Source organism: Heptranchias perlo, unplaced genomic scaffold, assembly GCF_035084215.1.
Source record: "Heptranchias perlo isolate sHepPer1 unplaced genomic scaffold, sHepPer1.hap1 HAP1_SCAFFOLD_74, whole genome shotgun sequence".
NCBI classification, from domain to species: Eukaryota; Metazoa; Chordata; class Chondrichthyes; order Hexanchiformes; family Hexanchidae; genus Heptranchias; species Heptranchias perlo.
The window spans coordinates 2,624,190-2,643,441 of NW_027139772.1; the positions used below are offsets into that span (position 1 = coordinate 2,624,190).

Sequence of the window (19,252 nt, forward strand, 5' to 3'; positions counted from 1 at the left end):
TTGCTGTTCTTCTAATGTACAAGCACTGCTCTATTTATATTGTACAAACACTGCTCTATTTATATTATGTAAACACTGCTCTATTTATATTGTACAAACACTGCTCTATTTCTATTATGTAAACGCTGCTCTATTCATATTGTGCAAACACTGCTCTATTTATATTGTAAAAAAACTGCCCTTTGATATTGTACAAACACTGCTCTATTTATAGTGTAAAATCACTGCTCCACTTAAATTGTACAAACACTGTTCTGGTTATATTGTAGAAACAATGCTCTATTTATGATGTACAAACACTGCTCTATTTATATTGTACAAACACTGCTCTATTTATATTTTACAAGCACTGCTCTATTTCTATTGTATAAACAGTGCTCTATTTATAGTGTAAAAATACTGCTCTATTTATATTGTACAAACACTGCCCTATTTATATTGTACAAACACAGCTCTACTTTTTTTGTATAAACACTGCTCCGCTTATATTGTAGAAATACGGCCCGATTTATATTGTAAAAACACAGCTCTATTTATATTGTAAAATCACTGCTCTATTTATATTGTACAAACACAGCCCTATTTATATTGTACAAACACTGCTCTATTTATATTGTACAAACACAGCCCTATTTATATTGTAAAAACACTGCTCTATTTATATTGTACAAACACAGCCCTATTTATATTGTACAAACACTGCTCTATTTATATTGTACAAACACAGCCCTATTTATATTGTAAAAACACTGCTCTATTTATATTGTACAAACACAGCCCTATTTATATTGTACAAACACTGCTCTATTTATATTGTACAAACACAGCCCTATTTATATTGTAAAAACACTGCTCTATTTATATTGTACAAACACAGCCCTATTTATATTGTACAAACACTGCTCCAATTATTGTGCACAAAGACTGCTCTATTTATATTGTATAAACACAGCCCTATTGATATTATACCAACACTGCTCAATTTATTTTGTTTAAACACTGCACTATTTATATTGTACAAACACTGCTCTATTTACATTGTACAAACACTGCTCTATTTCTAGTGTAGAAGCACAGCTCTATTTATATTGTACAAACACTGCTCTATTTATATTGTACAAACACTGCTGTATTTATATTTTACAAAGACTGCTCTGTTCATATTGTACAAACAATGCCCTATTTATATTGTACAAACACTGCCCGATTGATATTGTACAAACACGGTTCTATTTATATTGTACAAACAATGCACTATTTTACTTGTAAAAACACCGCACTGCTTATTTCAGAAAACACAGCGCTACTTATATTGTAGAAACACTGCTCTATTTATATTGTGCAAACACTGCTTTATTTATATTGTACAAACACTGCTCTATTTATCGTGTACAAACACTGCCCTATTAAAATTGTACAAAAACTGTTCTATTTATATTGTACAAACACTGCAAAATTTACAGTGTACAAACACTGCTCTATTTATATTGTACAAACACTGCTCTATTTATATTTTAAAATCACTGCTCTGTTTATATTTTACAAACACTGCTCTATTTATTTTGTGTAAAGACTGCTCCATTAATATTGTATGAACACTACTCTATTTATACTGTACGAACACTGCTCTATTTATATTTTAAAATCACTGCTCTGTTTATATTCTTCAAACACTGCTCTATTTATATTGTACAAGCACTGATCTAATGATATTGCACAAGCAATGCACTATTTACAGTGTGCAAACATTGCTCTATCAATATTGTAGAATCACTGCTCTATTTATACTGTATAAACAATGCTCTATTACGACTGTACACACACTGCTCTATTTATATTGTGGGAAGACTGCTCTGTTCATATTGTATAAACACCGCTTTGTTTACATTACACAAACATTGCTCTATTTTTTGGAGAAACTCTGCTCTATTTATATTCTACAAACACTGCTCTATTTATATTGTATAAACACTGCTCTATTTAAATTGTGCAAACGCTCCTCTATTTATATTGTAGAAACACTGCTCTATGTATATTGTACAAACGCTGCTCCATTACTACTGTACACAAACTGCTTTATTTATATTGTGGAAAGACTGCTCTATTATATTGTATAAACACCGCATTATTTACATTCCACAAACACTGCACTATTTAAATTGTAAAAACACTGCTATATTTATATTGTACAAACAATGCTCCATTTACATTGTAAAACACAGCTATATTTACAGCATACATGCACTGCTCTATTCATATTGTAGAAACACTGCTCTATTTTCTAATTTCAACGTAATTTAAAAGGGGTAACTAAGCTAAGGCAAGTCATGGCAGCAGACCTCGCACCCGTGATATGCTCCTCCTGCAAGATGTGGGAAGTCATGGACACTACCAGTGTCCCTGCCGACCATGTGTGCGGGAAGTGTGTCCACCTGCAGCTACTGACCGATCGTATCTCGGAGCTGGAGCTGCGGGTGGACTCACTGTGGAGCATTCGCGATGCAGAGAAACTCGTGGATAGCACGTTTAGCGAGTTGGTCACACCGCAGGTAAAGGGTATACAGGCAGGAAGTGAATGAGTGACCACCAGGAAGAGTAAGAGATGCAGGCAGGTAGTGCAGGGGTCCCCTGTGGCCATCCCCCTCTCAAACAGATATGCCACTTTGGATGCTGTTGGGGGGGATGACTTATCAGGGGAAGGCAGCAGCAGCCAACTTCCTGGCACCACGGGTAGCTCTGCTGCACAGGCTGGGAGGAAAAAGAGTGGCAGAGCTATAGTGATAGGGGACTCAATTGTAAGGGGAATAGACAGGCGTTTCTGCGGCCGCAACCGAGACTCCAGGATGGTGTGTTGCCTCCCTGGTGCAAGGATCAAGGATGTCTCGGAGCGGCTACAGAACATTTTGGAGGGGGAGGGCGAACAGCCAGCTGTCGTGGTGCACATAGGCACCAACGATATAGGTAAAAAAGGGGATGAGGTCCTAAAAGCAGAATATAGGGAGTTAGGAGGTAAATTAAAAAATAGGACCTCAAAGGTAGTAATCTCAGGATTGCTGCCAGTGCCACGTGCTAGTCAGAGTAGAAATAGGAGGATATTTCAAATGAATACGTGGCTAGAGGAATGGTGCAAGGGGGAGGGATTCAAATTCCTGGGACACTGGAAACGGTTCTGGGGGAGGTGGGACCAGTACAAACCGGATGGTCTGCACCTGGGCAGGGCCGGGACTGCTGTCCTTGGAGGAGTGTTTGCTAGTGCTGTTGGGGAGGGTTTAAACTAAAGTGGCAGGGGGTTGGGAACCTGAGCAGGGAGAGAGAGGAAAGCGTAACAGGAAGGGACAGAAGGTATGGAGTAATAGGTAAAGTGTTAAAAAAGGAAAAAGCAGGAACTAAGCGTCACAAAACAGATTTGAAAGTTCTTTATCTGAATGCACGTAGCATTCGTAATAAAATGGACGAGTTAACGGCACAAATAACTACGTATGGGTATGATCTTGTGGCCATTACAGAAACATGGCTGCAGGGTGACAACGACTGGGAATTAAATATGCCAGGGTATTTAACAATCAGGAAGGACAGGCAGGAAGGAAGGGGAGGTGGGGTGGCTATGTTAATAAAGGAAGGAATCACTGTAATACAGAGAAATGATATTGGGACAAAGCATCAAGATAATGAAACAGTTTGGGTGGAGATAAGGAATAATAAGGGAAAAAAAACATTAGTGGGCGTAGTATATAGGCCTCCTAATAGTTGCAACTCTGCTGGAAGAAGTATTAATCAGGAGATAGTCGGGGCATGTAATAAGGGAACAGCCATAATTATGGGGGATTTTAATTATCATATTAACTGGACAAATCAAATTGGGCAGAGCAGCCTTGAGGACGAGTTCATTGAGTGCATCAGGGATGGATTTCTTGAGCAGTATGTAACTGATCCTACAAGGGGGCAGGCAACCTTGGACCTGGTCCTGTGTAATGAGTCAGGATTAATTAATAATGTCCTAGTTAAGGATCCCCTTGGAACGAGCGACCACAACATGGTTGAATTCCATATCCAATTAGAGGGTGAGAAGGTTGATTCTCAAACAAGCGTACTGAGCTTGAATAAAGGAGACTATGATGGTATGAGAGCGGAATTGATTAAAGTGGACTGGGAAAATAGATTAAAGGGTAAGACGGTACATGAGCAAGGTGTTCATTTAGGGAGTTATTTTACAACTTTCAAAATAAATATATTCCACTGAGGAAAAAAGGGTGTAAAAGAAATGACAGCCATCCGTGGCTAAGTAAAGAAATCAAGGATAGTATCCGACTAAAAACAAGGACATATAAGGTAGCCAAACTTAGTGGGAGGATAGAAGATTGGGAATTCTTCAAAAGACAGCAAAAAGTAACTAAAGGATTGATTAAGAAAGGGAAGTTAGATTATGAAAAGAAATTAGCAAAAAATATAAAAACAGATAGCAAGAGTTTCTATAGTTATATAAAAAGAAAAAGGGTGGCTAAGGCAAACATAGGTCCCTTAGAGGATGAGACCGGGAAATTAATGGTGGGAAACATGGAGATGGCAAAAATGCTGAACAAATATTTTGTTTCAGTCTTTACAGTAGAGGACACTAAGAATATCCCAACACTGGACAAACAGGGGACTCTCGGGGGGGAGGAGCTAAATACGATCAAAATCACTCAGGAGATGGTACTCAGTAAAATAATGGGACTCAAGGCGGATAAATCCCCTGGACCTGATGGCTTCCATCCTAGGGTCTTGAGGGAAGTGGCAGTAGGGATTGTGGATGCTTTGGTGATAGTTTTCCAAAATTCCCTGGACTCAGGAGAGGTCCCGGCAGATTGGAAAACTGCTAATGTAACACCGTTATTTAAAAAGGGTAGTAGGCAGAAGGCTGGAAATTATAGGCCAGTTAGCTTAACATCTGTGGTGGGTAAAATTTTGGAGTCTATTATTAAGGAGACAGTAACGGAACATTTAGATAAGCATAATTTAATAGGACAAAGTCAGCATGGCTTTATGAAGGGGAAGTCATGTCTGACAAATTTGCTTGAGTTCTTCGAGGATATAACGTATAGGGTGGATAAAGGGGAACCACATAAAAGATTATTACTTAAGATAAAAAATCACGGGATTGGGGGTAATATTCTGGCATGGGTGGAGGATTGGTTATCGAACAGGAAGCAGAGAGTTGGGATAAATGGTTCATTTTCGGACTGGCAACCAGTAACCAGTGGTGTTCCACAGGGGTCGGTGCTGGGTCCCCAGCTCTTTACAATCTATATTAACGATTTGGAGGAGGGGACCGAGTGCAACATATCAAAATTTGCAGATGATACAAAGATGGGAGGGAAAGTAGAGAGTGAGGAGGACATAAAAAACCTGCAAGGGGATATAGACAGGCCTGGTGAGTGGGCGGAGATTTGGCAGATGCAATATAATATTGGAAAATGTGAGGTTATGCACTTTGGCAGGAAAAATCCGAGAGCAAGTTATTTTCTTAATGGCGAGAGACTGGAAAGTACTGCAGTACAAAGGGATCTGGGGGTCCTAGTGCAAGAAAATCAAAAAGTTGGTATGCAGGTGCAGCAGGTGATCAAGAAAGCCAACGGAATGTTGGCTTTTATTGCTCGGGGGATAGAATATAAAAACAAGGAGGTATTGCTGCATTTATATAAGGTATTGGTGAGACCGCACCTGGAATACTGCATACAGTTTTGGTCTCCATACTTAAGAAAAGACATACTTGCTCTCGAGGCAGTACAAAGAAGGTTCACTCGGTTAATCCCGGGGATGAGGGGGCGGACATATGAGGAGAGGTTGAGTAGATTGGGACTCTACTCATTGGAGTTCAGAAGAATGAGAGGCGATCTTATTGAAACATATAAGATTGTGAAGGGTCTTGATCGGGTGGATGCAGTAAGGATGTTCCCAAAGATGGGTGAAACTAGAACTAGGGGGCATAATCTTAGAATAAGGGGCTGCTCTTTCAAAACTGAGATGAGGAGAAACTTCTTCACTCAGAGGGTGGTCGGTCTGTGGAATTTGCTGCCCCAGGAAGCTGTGGAAGCTACATCATTAAATAAATTTAAAACAGAAATAGACAGTTTCCTAGAAGTAAAGGGAATTAGGGGTTATGGGGAGCGGGCAGGAAATTGGACATGAAGCTGAGTTCGGATCGGTCAATGCCCTGTGGGTGGCGGAGAGGGCCCAGGGGCTATGTGGCCGGGTCCTGCTCCGACTTCTTGTGTTTTTTAGATTTGTGGTTGGGATCAGATCAGCCATGAACTTATTGAATGGCGGAGCAGGCTCGAGGGGCCGATTGGCCTACTCCTGCTCCAATTTCTTATGTTCTTATGTTCTTATTTACATTGAACAAACACTGCTCTGGTTACATTGAACAAACACTGCTCTCTTTTCATTGTACAAACACTGCTCTGTTCATGTTCTTCCAACACTGCTGTATTTATATTGTACAAACACTGCTCTATTTATATTGTACAAACACTGTTCTTTTTATATTGTGAAAACACTGCTCTATTTATATTGTACAAACAATGTTCCATATATATTGTACAAATACTGCTCTATTTATATTTTGGAAAGACTGTTCTATTTATATTGTACAAACATTGTTCTATTTATATTGTACAAACACTGTTCTATTTATATTGTACAAACACTACTCTATTCATATTGTAGAAACACTGTGATATTTATAGTGTACAAACACTGCCCTCTTTATATTTTACAAAAACTGCTCTATTTATGTTGTGCAAACAATGCACTGTTCATATTGTAGAAACACTGCTCCGTTTATATTGCACAAACTCTGCTCTATTTACATTGAACAAACACTGCTCGATTTACACTGTACAAACACTGTTCTATTTATATTGTACAAACACTGCTCTATTCAAATTGTACAAAGACTGCTCTGTTCATATTGTACAAACAATGCCCTATTTATATTGTACAACACTGCTCTATTTATATTGTACAAACACTGTTCTATTTATATTGTGTAAACACTGCTCTATATATATTGTACAAACAATGTTCTATATATATTGTACAAATACTGCTCTATTTATATTTTGGAAAGACTGTTCTATTTATATTGTACAAATACTGTTCTATATATATTGTACAAACACTACTCTATTCATATTGTAGAAACACTGTGATATTTATAGTGTACAAACACGGCCCTCTTTATATTTTACAAAAACTGCTCTATTTATGTTGTGAAAACAATGCACTGTTCATATTGTAGAAACACTGCTCTGTTTATATTGCACAAACTCTGCTCTATTTACATTGAACAAACACTGCTCGATTTACACTGTACAAACACTGTTCTATTTATATTGTACAAACACTGCTCTATTCAAATTGTACAAAGACTGCTCTGTTCATATTGTACAAACAATGCCATATTTATATTGTACAAACACTGCTCTATTCATATTGTGCAAACACTGCTGTATTTATATTTTACAAAGACTGCTCTGTTCATATTGTACATACACTGCTCTATTTATATTGTACAAACACTGCTGTATTTATATTTTACAAAGACTGCTCTGTTCATATTGTACAAACAATGCCCTATTTATATTGTACAAACACTGCCCTCTTTATATTTTACAAAAACTGCTCTATTTTTGTTGTGCAAACAATGCTCTGTTCATATTGCACAAACTCTGCTCGATTTACATTGTACAAACACTGCTCTATTTATATTGTACAAACACTGCTCTATATTATAATGTATAAACACTGCTCTTCTTATATTGTATTAACACTGCTCTATTTATGTTGTATGAACACTGCTCTATTTATATTGAACAAACGCTGACCTATTTATATTGTGCAAACACTGCACTATTTTACTTGTAAAAACACCGCAGTGCATATTTTGTATAAACACAGCGCTACTTATATGGTAGAAACACTGCCCGATTTATATTGTACAAAGACTGTTTTATTTGTATTGTACAAACACTGCTGTATTTATATTGTACTAACACTGCTCTATTTATATTGTACAAACACTGTTCTATTTATTTTGTCCAAACACTGCTCGATTTGTATTGTAAAAACAATTCTCTATATATATTGTACAAACACTGCTCTGTTTATATTTTGGAAAGACTGCTATATTTACATTGTACAAACACTGCTCTATTTATTTTGAATAAACACTGCTTTATTTATATTGTACAAACACTGCTCTATTTATATTGTACAAACACTGCTCTATTTACATTGTACACACACTGCTCTATTTATAGTGTACAAACACTGCTCTATTTATATTTTACAAACACTGCTCTATTCATATTGTACAAACACTGCTCTCTTTATATTGTACAAACACTGCTCTATTTATTTTGAATAAACACTGCTCTATATTAAAATGTAGAAATACTGCTCTATTTATATTGTATAAACACTGCTCTATTTATATTGTGTAAACACTGCTCTATTTATATTGTATAAACACTGCTCTATTCATATTGTACAAAGACTGCTCTCTTTATATTGTGCAAACACTGCTCTATTTATTTTGAATAAACACTGCTCTATATTAAAATGTAGAAATACTGCTCTATTTATATTGTACAAACACTGTTCCATTTACATTGTACAAACACTGCTCTATTTATAGTGTACAAACACTGCCCTATTTCTTTTTTACAAAAACTGCTCTTTTTTATTCTACAAACACTGCACTATTTATAGTGTACAAACACTGCTGTTTTTGTTTTGTATAAACACTGCTCTACTAATATTAGACAAACAGTGCTCTCTGTATTTTGTACAAACACTGCTCTATTTATATTGTACAAACACTGCACAATTGATAATGTATAAACACTGCTCTATTTATATTGGATACACACTGCTCTATTTATATTGTATAAAATCTGCTCAATTTTTATTGTATAAACACTGCTCTATTAATACTGTACAAACACTGCTCTATTGAGATTGTAGAAATGCTGCTCTATTAGTATATTGTCCAAAAACTGCTCTATTAATACAGCACAAACACTGCTCTATTGAGATTGTAGAAACGCTGCTATATTTATATTGTAGAAACACTGCTCTATTTATATTGTACAAACACTGCTTGTCAATACTGTATAAACACTGCTCTGTTTATAATGTATAAACACTGCTCTATTTATGTTGTACAAACACTGATCTATTGTCATTGTACAAACACTGCTCCATTTATATTGTACAAACACTGCTCTATTTATATCGTATGAGCACTGCCCTGTTTATATTGTACAAACACTGCTCTATTGGTACTGTATAAATTTTGCTCTCTTATTGTACAAACACTGCTCTCTTTTTATTGCACAAACACTGGTCTATTTATAGCGAACGCACACTGTTCTACTTATTTTTTACAAACACTGCTCGATTATAGAAAGGATATTATTAAACTAGAAAGAGTGCAGAAAAGATTTACTAGGATGCTACCGGGACTTGATGGTTTGACTTAGAGGGAGAGGTTGGATAGACTGAGACTTTTTTCCCTGGAGAGCAGGAGTTTGAGGGGTGATCTTATAGAAGTCTATAAAATAATGAGGGGCATAGATAAGGTAGATAGTCAAAATCGTTTCCCAAAGGTAGGGGAGTCTATAACGAGGGGGCATAGATTTAAGGTGAGAGGGGAGAGATACAAAAGGGTCCAGAGGTGCAATTTTTTCACTCAAAGGGTGGTGAGTGTCTGGAACGAGCTGCCAGAGGCAGTAGTAGAGGCGGGTACAATTTTGTCTTTTAAAAAGCATTTGGACAGTTACATGGGTAAGATGGGTATAGAGGGATATGGGCCAAGTGCAGGCAATTGGGACTAGCTTATTGGTATAAACTGGGCGACATGGTCATGTTGGGCCGAAGGGCCTGTTTCCATGTTGGAAACTTCTATGATTCTATGATTCTATGCTCTATTTTTATTGTACAAACACTGCTCTATTTATCTTGGTTTATTTTTGTTCATGGGATGTGGGCGTCGCTGGTGAGGCCGGCATTTATTGCCCATCCCTAATTGCCCCTCGAGAAGGTGGTGGTGAGCCGCCTTCTTGAACCGCTGCAGTCCGTGTGGTGACGGTTCTCCCACAGTGCTGTTAGGAAGGGAGTTCCAGGATATTGACCCAGCGACGATGAAGGAACGGCCGATATATTTCCAAGTCGGGATGGCGTGTGACTTGGAGGGGAACGTGCAGGTGGTGTTGTTCGCATGTGCCTGCTGCCCTTGTCCTTCTCGGTGGTAGAGGTCGCGGGTTTGGGAGGTGCTGTCGAAGAAGCCTTGGCGAGTTGCTGCAGTGCATCCTGTCGATGGTACACACTGCAGCCACAGTGCGCCGGTGGTGGAGAGAGTGGATGTTTCGGGTGGTGGATGGGGTGCCAATCAAGCGGGCTTCTTTGTCCTGGATGGTGTCCAGCTTCTTGATTGTTGTTGGAGCTGCACTCATCCAGGCAAGTGGAGAGTATTCCATCACACTCCTGACTTGTGCCTTGTAGATGGTGGAAAGGCTTTGGGGTGTCAGGAGGTGAGTCACTCGCCGCAGAATACCCAGCCTCTGACCTGCTCTCGTAGCCACAGTATTTATATGGCTGGTCCAGTTAAGTATCTGGTCAATGGTGACCCCCAGGATGTTGATGGTGGGGGATTCGGTGATGGTAATGCCGTTGAATGTCAAGGGGAGGTGGTTAGACCCTCTCTTGTTGGAGATCGTCATTGCTTGGCACTTGTTTGGCGCGAATGTTACTTGCCATTTATGAGCCCAAGCCTGGATGTTGTCCAGGTCTTGCTGTTCGCGGGCTCGGACTGCTTCATTATGTGAGGGGTTGCGAATGGAACTGAACACTGTGCAATCATCAGCGAACATCCCCATTTCTGACCTTATGATGGAGGGAAGGTCTTTGATGAAGCAGCTGAAGATGGTTGGGCCGAGGACACTGCCTTGAGGAACTCCTGCAGCAATGCCCTGGTGCTGAGATGATTGGCCTCCAACAACCACTACCATCTTCCTTTGTGCTAGGTATGACTCCAGCCACTGGAGAGTTTTCCCTCTGATTCCCATTGACTTCAATTTTACTCAGGCTCCTTGGTGCCACACTCGGTCAAATGCTGCCTTGATGTCAAGGGCAGTCACTCTCACCTCACCTCTGGAATTCAGCTCTTTTGTCCATGTTTGGACCAAGGCTGTAATGAGGTCTGGAGCCGAGTGGTCCTGGCGGAACCCAAACTGAGCATCGGTGAGCAGGTTATTGGTGAGTAAGTGCCGCTTGATAGCACTGTCGACGACACCTTCCATCACTTTGCTGATGATTGAGAGCAGACTTATGGGGCGGTAATTGGCCGGATTGGATTTGTCCTGCTTTTTGTGGACAGGACCTGGGCAAATTTCCACATTGTCGGGTATATGCCAGTGTTGTAGCTGTCCTGGAACAGCTTGGCTGGAGGCGCAGCTCGTTCTGGAGCACAAGTGTTCAGCACTACAGCTGGGATCTTGTCGGGGCCCATAGCCTTTGTTGCATCAAGTGCACTCAGCCGTTTCGTGATATCACGTGGAGTATATCGAATTGGCTGAAGGCTGGCTTCAGTGATTTTGGGGATATCGGGAGGAGGCCGAGATGGATCATCCACTCGGCACTTCTGGCTGAAGATGGTTGCAAACGCTTCAGCCTTGTCTTTTGCACTCATGTTTGCAGGCCCTCCTCCTCCTGTTCGTTGTTCAATTGTCCACCACCATTCACGACTGGATGTGGCAGGACTGCAGAGCTTTGAACTGATCCATTGGTTGTGGAATCGCTTAGCTCTGTCTATAGCATTTTGCTTCCGCTGTTCAGCATGCATGTCGTCCTGAGTTGTAGCTTCACCAGGTTGGCACCTCATTTTTAGGTACGCCTGGTGCTGCTCCTGGCATGCACTTCTGCACTCCTCATTGAACCAGGGTTGATCCCCTGGCTTGTTGGCAATGGTAGAGTGAGGAATGTGCCGGGCCATGAGGTTACAGATTGTGCTGGAATACAATTCTGCTGCTGCTGATGGCGCATAGCGCCTCACGGATGCCCAGTTTTGAGCGACTAGATCTGTTCTGAATCTATCCCATTTAGCACGGTGGTACTGCCACACAACACGTTGGTTGGCGTAAAACACTGCTCTATTTATATTGTATAAACAGTGCCCTGTTTATATTGTACAAACGTTGCTCTATTTATATTGCACAAACACTGCTCTATTTATTTTGTGTAAACACTGCTCTATTTATATTGTTCAAACACTACCCTAATTATATTGTACAAACACTGCTCTATTTATGTTGTCGAAACAATGCTCCCTTTACAGTGTACAAACACTGCTCTATATATATTGTATAAACACTGCACTATTTATATTGGAGATAAACTGCCCTATTTATATTGTACAAACACTTATCTATTTATAATGTTCAAATACTGCTCTATTTTTGTGTATAAACACTGGTCTACTTATATTGTACAAACACGGCTCTATTTATATTGTGGAAACACTGATCTATTTATATTGTACAAACGCTGCCCTATTTATATTGCACAAACACGGCTCGATTTATATTGTCTAAATGCTGCCCTATTTATATTTTACAAACACTGCTCTATTTATATTGTACAAACACTGCTCTATTAATATTGTGGAAACACTGCTCCATTTATATTGTACAAACACTGCTGTATTTATATAGTACAAACACTGAACTATTTATAGTGTTCAAGCACTGATCTGTTTATCTTGTATAAACACGACTCTATTTATGTTGTAGAAACAATTCCCTACTTACATTGTACAAAAACTGCTCTATTTATATTGTACGAACACTGAACTATTTATAGTGTACAAGCGCTGCTCTATTTCTATTGTACAAACACTGCTCTATTTAAGTGTACCAACACTGCTCTATTTATGTTGTGTACCACTGCTCAATTTATATTGTATAAATACTGGTCCATTTATATTGAACCAACACTGCTCTATTTCCATTGTACAAATAATACTCTATTTATATTGATCAAACACTGCACTATTCATACTGTAGAAGCACAGATTTATTTATATTGCACGAACACTGCTCTATTTATAATGTAAAATCAATGCTCTATTTGTTTTGTATAAACACTGCTCTATTTATATTGTGCAAACACTGCTCTGCTTATTTTGTATATTCACTGCTCTTCTTATATTGTACAACATTGCTCTATTTATAGTGTTCAAATCCTGCTCTATCTATAGTGTGAAAACACTGCTCTACTTATATTGTACAAATACTGCTCTATTTATATTGTACAAACACTGCCCGATTTATATTGTACAAACACTGCTCTATTTATATTGCAGAAACATTGCCCTATTTATATTGTACAAATACTGCTCTATTTGTATTGTAGAAACACTGCTCTATTTATATTATACAAACACTGCTCCATTTATAGTGAACACACACTGCTCTACTTATATTGTCCAAACACTGCAATATTTATATTGTAGAAACACTGCTCAATTTATGTTGTGCAAACACTGCTCTATTCATATCGTAAAAACACTGTTCTATTTATTATGTATAAACACTGCTCTTTTTTGTATTGAACAAACACTGCTCTATTTATATTGTACAAACACTGCTCCGAATACATTGTGGAAACACTGCTCTATTTATATTGTACAAACACTGCTCTATTTATTTGTATATACACTGCTCTACTTATATGGTACAAACAGTGCTCTATTTATATTGTACAAACACTGCTCTATTTATATTGTACAAACACTGCTCTATTTATAGTGTATAAACACTGCTCTAATTATAGTGCACAATCACTGCCCTATTCATATAATATATACACTGCTCTATTTATATTATACAAGCACTGCCCTATTGATATTTTACAAACACTGCTCTTTTTACATTGTACAAACACTGCTCTATTTATTTTGTACAAGCACTGCTGTATTTATTTTGTATAAACTCTGCTCTATTTATATTGTATAAACACTGCTCTATTTATAGTGTACAAATAATGCTCTATTTATATAGTACAAACACAGTTCTATTTATATTGTACAAACTGTGCTCTATTTATATTGTGGAAACACTGCTCTAATAATATTGCACAAACACTGCTCTATTTACAGCGTAAAAACACTGCTCTATTTATATTGTAGAAACACTGCTCTACTTATATTGTTGAAGCACTGCTTTATTTACATTTTACAAACACTGCTCTATTTACTTTGTATTAACACTGCTCTACTTATATTGTGGAAAAACTATTCTATTAATTTAGTAAAAAGACTGCTCCACTTATACTGTACAAACACTGCCCTATTTCTATTACCAACGCTGCTCTATTTATATTGTACATACACTGCTCTATTTATGTTTTCTACCACTGCTCAATTTATATTGTATAAACACTGGTCCAATAATATTGCACCAACACTGCTCTATTTCCATTGTACAAATACAACTCTATTTATATTGATCAAACACTGCACTATTCATACTGTCGAAGAACAGCTCTATTTATATTGATCAAACACTGCACTATTCATACTGTAGAAGAACAGTTCTATTTATATTGATCAAACACTGCACTATTCATACTGTAGAAGAACAGCTCTATTTATATTGATCAAACACTGCACTATTCATACTGTAGAAGAACAGCTCCATTTATATTGATCAAACACTGCACTATTCATACTGTAGAAGAACAGCTCAATTTATATTGATCAAACACTGCACTATTCATACTGTAGAAGAACAGCTCTATTTATATTGATCAAACACTGCACTATTCATACTGTCGAAGAACAGCTCTATTTATATTGATCAAACACTGCACTATCCATACTGTCGAAGAACAGCTCTAGTTATATTGATAAAACACTGCACTATTCATACTGTAGAAGAACAGCTCTATTTATATTGCACAAACACTGCTCTACTTATAATGTAAAATTATTGCTCTATTTGTTTTGTATAAACACTTCTCTATTTATATTGAAAAACACTACTCTACTTATTTTGTATATACACTGCTCTACATATATTGTACAACACTGCTGTATTTATAGTGTACAAATCCGGCTCTATCTATAGTGTGAAAGCACTGCTCTATTTATATTGTACAAACACTGGTCTATTTATAGTGTACAAATACTGCTCAATTTATATTGTATAGACATTGCTCTATTTGATTTTGTACAAACACTTCTCTATTTATATTAGCCCATCCAGTATCTCAACTACATCTACTTTTACTGGGACTCTGGCAGCATCTTCTTCTTTGTTAAAGACAGATGCAAAGTCCTTATTAAGTACCTCGGCCATGCCCTCTGCTTCCATGAGTAGATCTCCTTTTTGGTCCCTAATCAGCCCCACCACTCCTCTTACTACCCGTTTACTATTTATATGCATGTGGAAGACTTCTGGATTCCCTTTTATGTTGGCCACCAGTCTATTCTCATACTCTCTCTTTGCCCCTCTTATTTCCTTTTTCACTTCCCCTCTGAACTTTTTACATTGATCCTGGTTCTCACTTGTATTATCAACGTGACATCTGTCATACGCCCCTTTTTTCTGCTTCATCTTACTCTCTATCACTTTTGTCATCCACGGAGCCCTGGCTTTAGATGCCCTACCTTTCTCCCTCGTGGGAATGTACCTAGACTGTACCCGAACCATCTCCTGCTTCAAGGCCGCCCATTTTTCAATTACAGTTTTGCCTGCCAATCTTTGATTCCAATTTACCCGGGCCAGAACCGTTCTCATCCCACTGAAATCGGCCCTCCTCCAATTGAGTATTTTCACTCTAGATTGCTCCTTGTCCTTTTCATAGTTAATCTAAACCTTATGATACTATGATCGCTGTTCCCTAAATGCTCCCCCACTGACACTTGCTCCACTTGGCCCACCTCATTCCCTCGAACCAAGTCCAGCAATGCCTCCTTCCTCGTTGTGCCGGAAACGTACTGGTCAAGAAGTTTCTCCTGAATACACTTCAAAAAGTCCTCCCCCACTCTGCCCCTTGTGTTATTACTATCCCAGTCTATATTAGGATAGTTTTTGAAATACCCCCGTTATCACTACTCTATGGCTTGCATTTATATAGCGACCGCAACGTAGTTAAGTCAGACTCTTTAGCAGCTCAACTCACAGCCCTTTGTGCAAAAAATGTGTCCTAATTTCATTCCTAAACTGTCTAGTATTAATTATAATATTGTGCCCTCTTGTTCTGGATTCACCTACCACTGTATCTATCGAATACTTTTGTTATTTTAAACACTGTGCTAGACCAACTCTCAACCTTCTAAAATCGAGGGACTACAAGCCACGTTTATGCAACCTCTCTTTATAATTTAAAGCTTCAAGCCCCAGTATCATTCTGGTGAATCTGCGCTGCTCCCCATCTTCGGCCAATATCTCCTTCTTGAGGTGGGTTACCCAGAACTGAATGCAGTCTCCAGATGGGGGCTGATCAAGATTCTGTACAACTGAAGCATCACTTCCTCCCCTTTGTATTCCAGCCCCCTTGCGGTAAAGGCTAACATTCAATTAGCCCTTTTGATTTCTTTTTGGACCTGTGGACGAGATTTTCTCGTGGCTTGTCTAACAGGACACCCAATCCTTTTGCTCCTCCACAGTTTCTATTCTCTCACCATGAAGAAAATATTCAATTTTGGATCCAAACTGGATGACCTCACACTTACCCGCATTGAATTCCATCTGTCATACGTTTTCCATATCACGTAATCCGTCTGTGACCCTTTGGAGCTTCCTGCTTCCAGCTACACAAATTACTGTGCCTCCTAATGTAATGTTATTTGCAAACTTGGATATACAACTCTCTTCATCCCTGTCATTGATATCTAGTGAATAGCTGAGACTCCACTACAGATCCCTAGGGAGCACTATGCTTCACATCCCAACGGTAGTAACAGATTCCCTTTATTCATACTCTTTGTCTCCTGTCTCCCTACTAATTACCAAACCATGTCACCAGGCTGCCTCCAATTCTGTGCGCTTTTTTCTTTGTTCATAATGTCTTGTAGGTAACTATATGAAATGCGATATGGAAGTCCAGAGAGACTACATCCATAGACGCTCCTCTGTTCACCATGTCAGTGACCTTCTCAAAAAGTCAACCAGATTAATCAGACATAACCTTCTCTTCGCAAATCCATGCTGACTCTATTTAAACAGTTCATACTTGTTCAAATGCTCAGTCACACTGCCCTTGATGATCCACTCCTATAACTTAAGCTGACAAGTCTGTAATTGCCTGGTTTCTCCATCCTTCCTTTCTTAAATAATGGAATGAAGTTTGCATTTTACCAATCCAAAGGCACAATTTCCGCATCTAGAGTACTGGAATACACACAGAATATTTCGGGGTGCAGCATGTGATGGAGAGAAGGAAAATAAGTGAGATGGAACACATACAGAATCTGTGAGGTGCAGCCGTGTGATAGAGAGAAAGCAAGGAGAGGGGATGCATTTGGAATTAACGCTGTTTTTTTTATCATTCTAAATATTTAATGAATTTCCAAATTAGGTTCACCGGATATTTCACTGCATTCTTTAACTCCTCTCTGAATTTACTCTGGGTCCCTGCATAAATACATGTGTTGGTGCAACAGCTAAAAAGCTGAAGCATATACCCGCTTTCCTGCAGAATGAACCTTGGGTCATTGAAATTGGAACCTGAGAAATAATTACCGTTAGTAAATCGCACATAGAACAAATTTATAACATACGTCATCCATAACAGGATGAAACTGCCCGATATAGAGAGCAGTAAAACGATGGACTTTCTCCGGCTCTCCATCTCTGGGTCACTCTGATTCTCTCCATTGCTGTGAGCCCGGAGTCTCCTGCGGGCTCTATTGGCCGCTAGAATGTGTCTGACAGTCAGAGCATTGAGCAGAAGAATCAGAACGAAAGGTACACATGGGGTCAAAATACGGTCCAGCCAGTCAAACGCTGCCCAACCAGAAGATGTATAAAATATTAATTTCATGCTGCAGAACCACGGCACATTGTTCATTATGTACAAAGGTTCATATATAAAGTAACAGGGGACGTTTTTTAAACAGCTCAGTACACAGACCGTCCCTATCACCACTGCCGCCGTTTTCTCGGTGCAATATTTTGTTTTCAGCTTCTGGCAACAAATGGCCACAAATCGATCAAAGGTGAAAGCGACCGTTAACCAGACCGAGCTGTCTCTGGCTGCGTAAGTTAGGACGGCGCTGGCACTGCAGCCCGGAGTTGTCGTCAGGAAAGTAATCGGGAAATAAATACCACGGATCCGATTCAATATCACCGCAGTGATAACAACCAAAAGATCCGTCACTGCCATCGACACCAGGTACCGAGTGATACATCTAGAGAGACCGCATCTTCCTCGGGACAGGATCACAATCGCCACTAAATTAGCTGTAAGGAAGAGAGAACACGATAAGTAGTGATAAATACCTTACTGGTACAATAAATACCTTATTGTAATATCTTAGCTGGAACAGCAATACCTAAACAAAGACTTTTGTAATGAAGACCTTGCTGTAATACATTACCTAGAACAGTGATAACTTTAATAAAGACTTGTATAATGAATAACTTACTATAAGACCTTACCTAGAACAGTGATACCTTACACAAAGACTTGTACAATGAATAACCAATATCTAACCTGGAACACCGATAGCTGCGAAAACTGGATAGTAAATGGCAAAAACGGGACCAGTTACGGGGGCGTGCATTTCAGCGAGATGTGCTGGAGGCGAGGAATCCCCACATGGTCTGAGGCACTATCATACGATCCCATATTTATATCTAATGTTAACTCCAGTGAGACAAATAGGTTGCATTAATGTTAATGTTAGTTACAGTAAGATGAACAAACAGATTATGGCAGTCACTTTCAGGGTTCTTTTTGTTGACAATATCAAGTGATCCCATATGTATATCTAATGTTAACTCAGTAAGACAAATAGGTTGCACCAATATCAATGCTAATTACATTCAGATGAACAAACAACTTCAGGGAATCACTTTCACGGATGGCATAATATGGATCTTACACAGATTTAAAGGGACACACCACGATCTGTAGTATGATGTTGGTAACGTTTCTTTAAAGAAAATGAAACGCTTGATATTCACTGATCAAGCTGGAACTGAGC

General features: G+C 38.7%; 1 protein-coding gene across 1 annotated transcript; it reads right to left on the reverse strand.

Moving 5' to 3' along the window:
- Window positions 1-17,589: 17,589 nt before the first annotated feature.
- LOC137319139 (probable G-protein coupled receptor 139) lies at window positions 17,590-18,829 on the reverse strand. Its single transcript, XM_067981484.1, has 2 exons — window positions 18,760-18,829; window positions 17,590-18,506 (listed from the first exon to the last, which is right to left on the reverse strand). Exons 1-2 carry the CDS (start codon window positions 18,827-18,829, stop codon window positions 17,590-17,592), a joined length of 987 nt encoding a protein of 328 aa, XP_067837585.1.
- Window positions 18,830-19,252: the final 423 nt, after the last annotated feature.

Bases quoted from the DNA above. Each gene is read 5' to 3' on its own strand.
- LOC137319139 (XM_067981484.1), bottom strand. From the start codon at position 18,829: ATGCACGCCCCCGTAACTGGTCCCGTTTTTGCCATTTACTATCCAGTT. The intron at 18,507-18,759 runs GTTAGATATTGG...TCTTCCTTACAG, and splicing joins CGCAGCTATCGGTGTTCCAG to CTAATTTAGTGGCGATTGTG.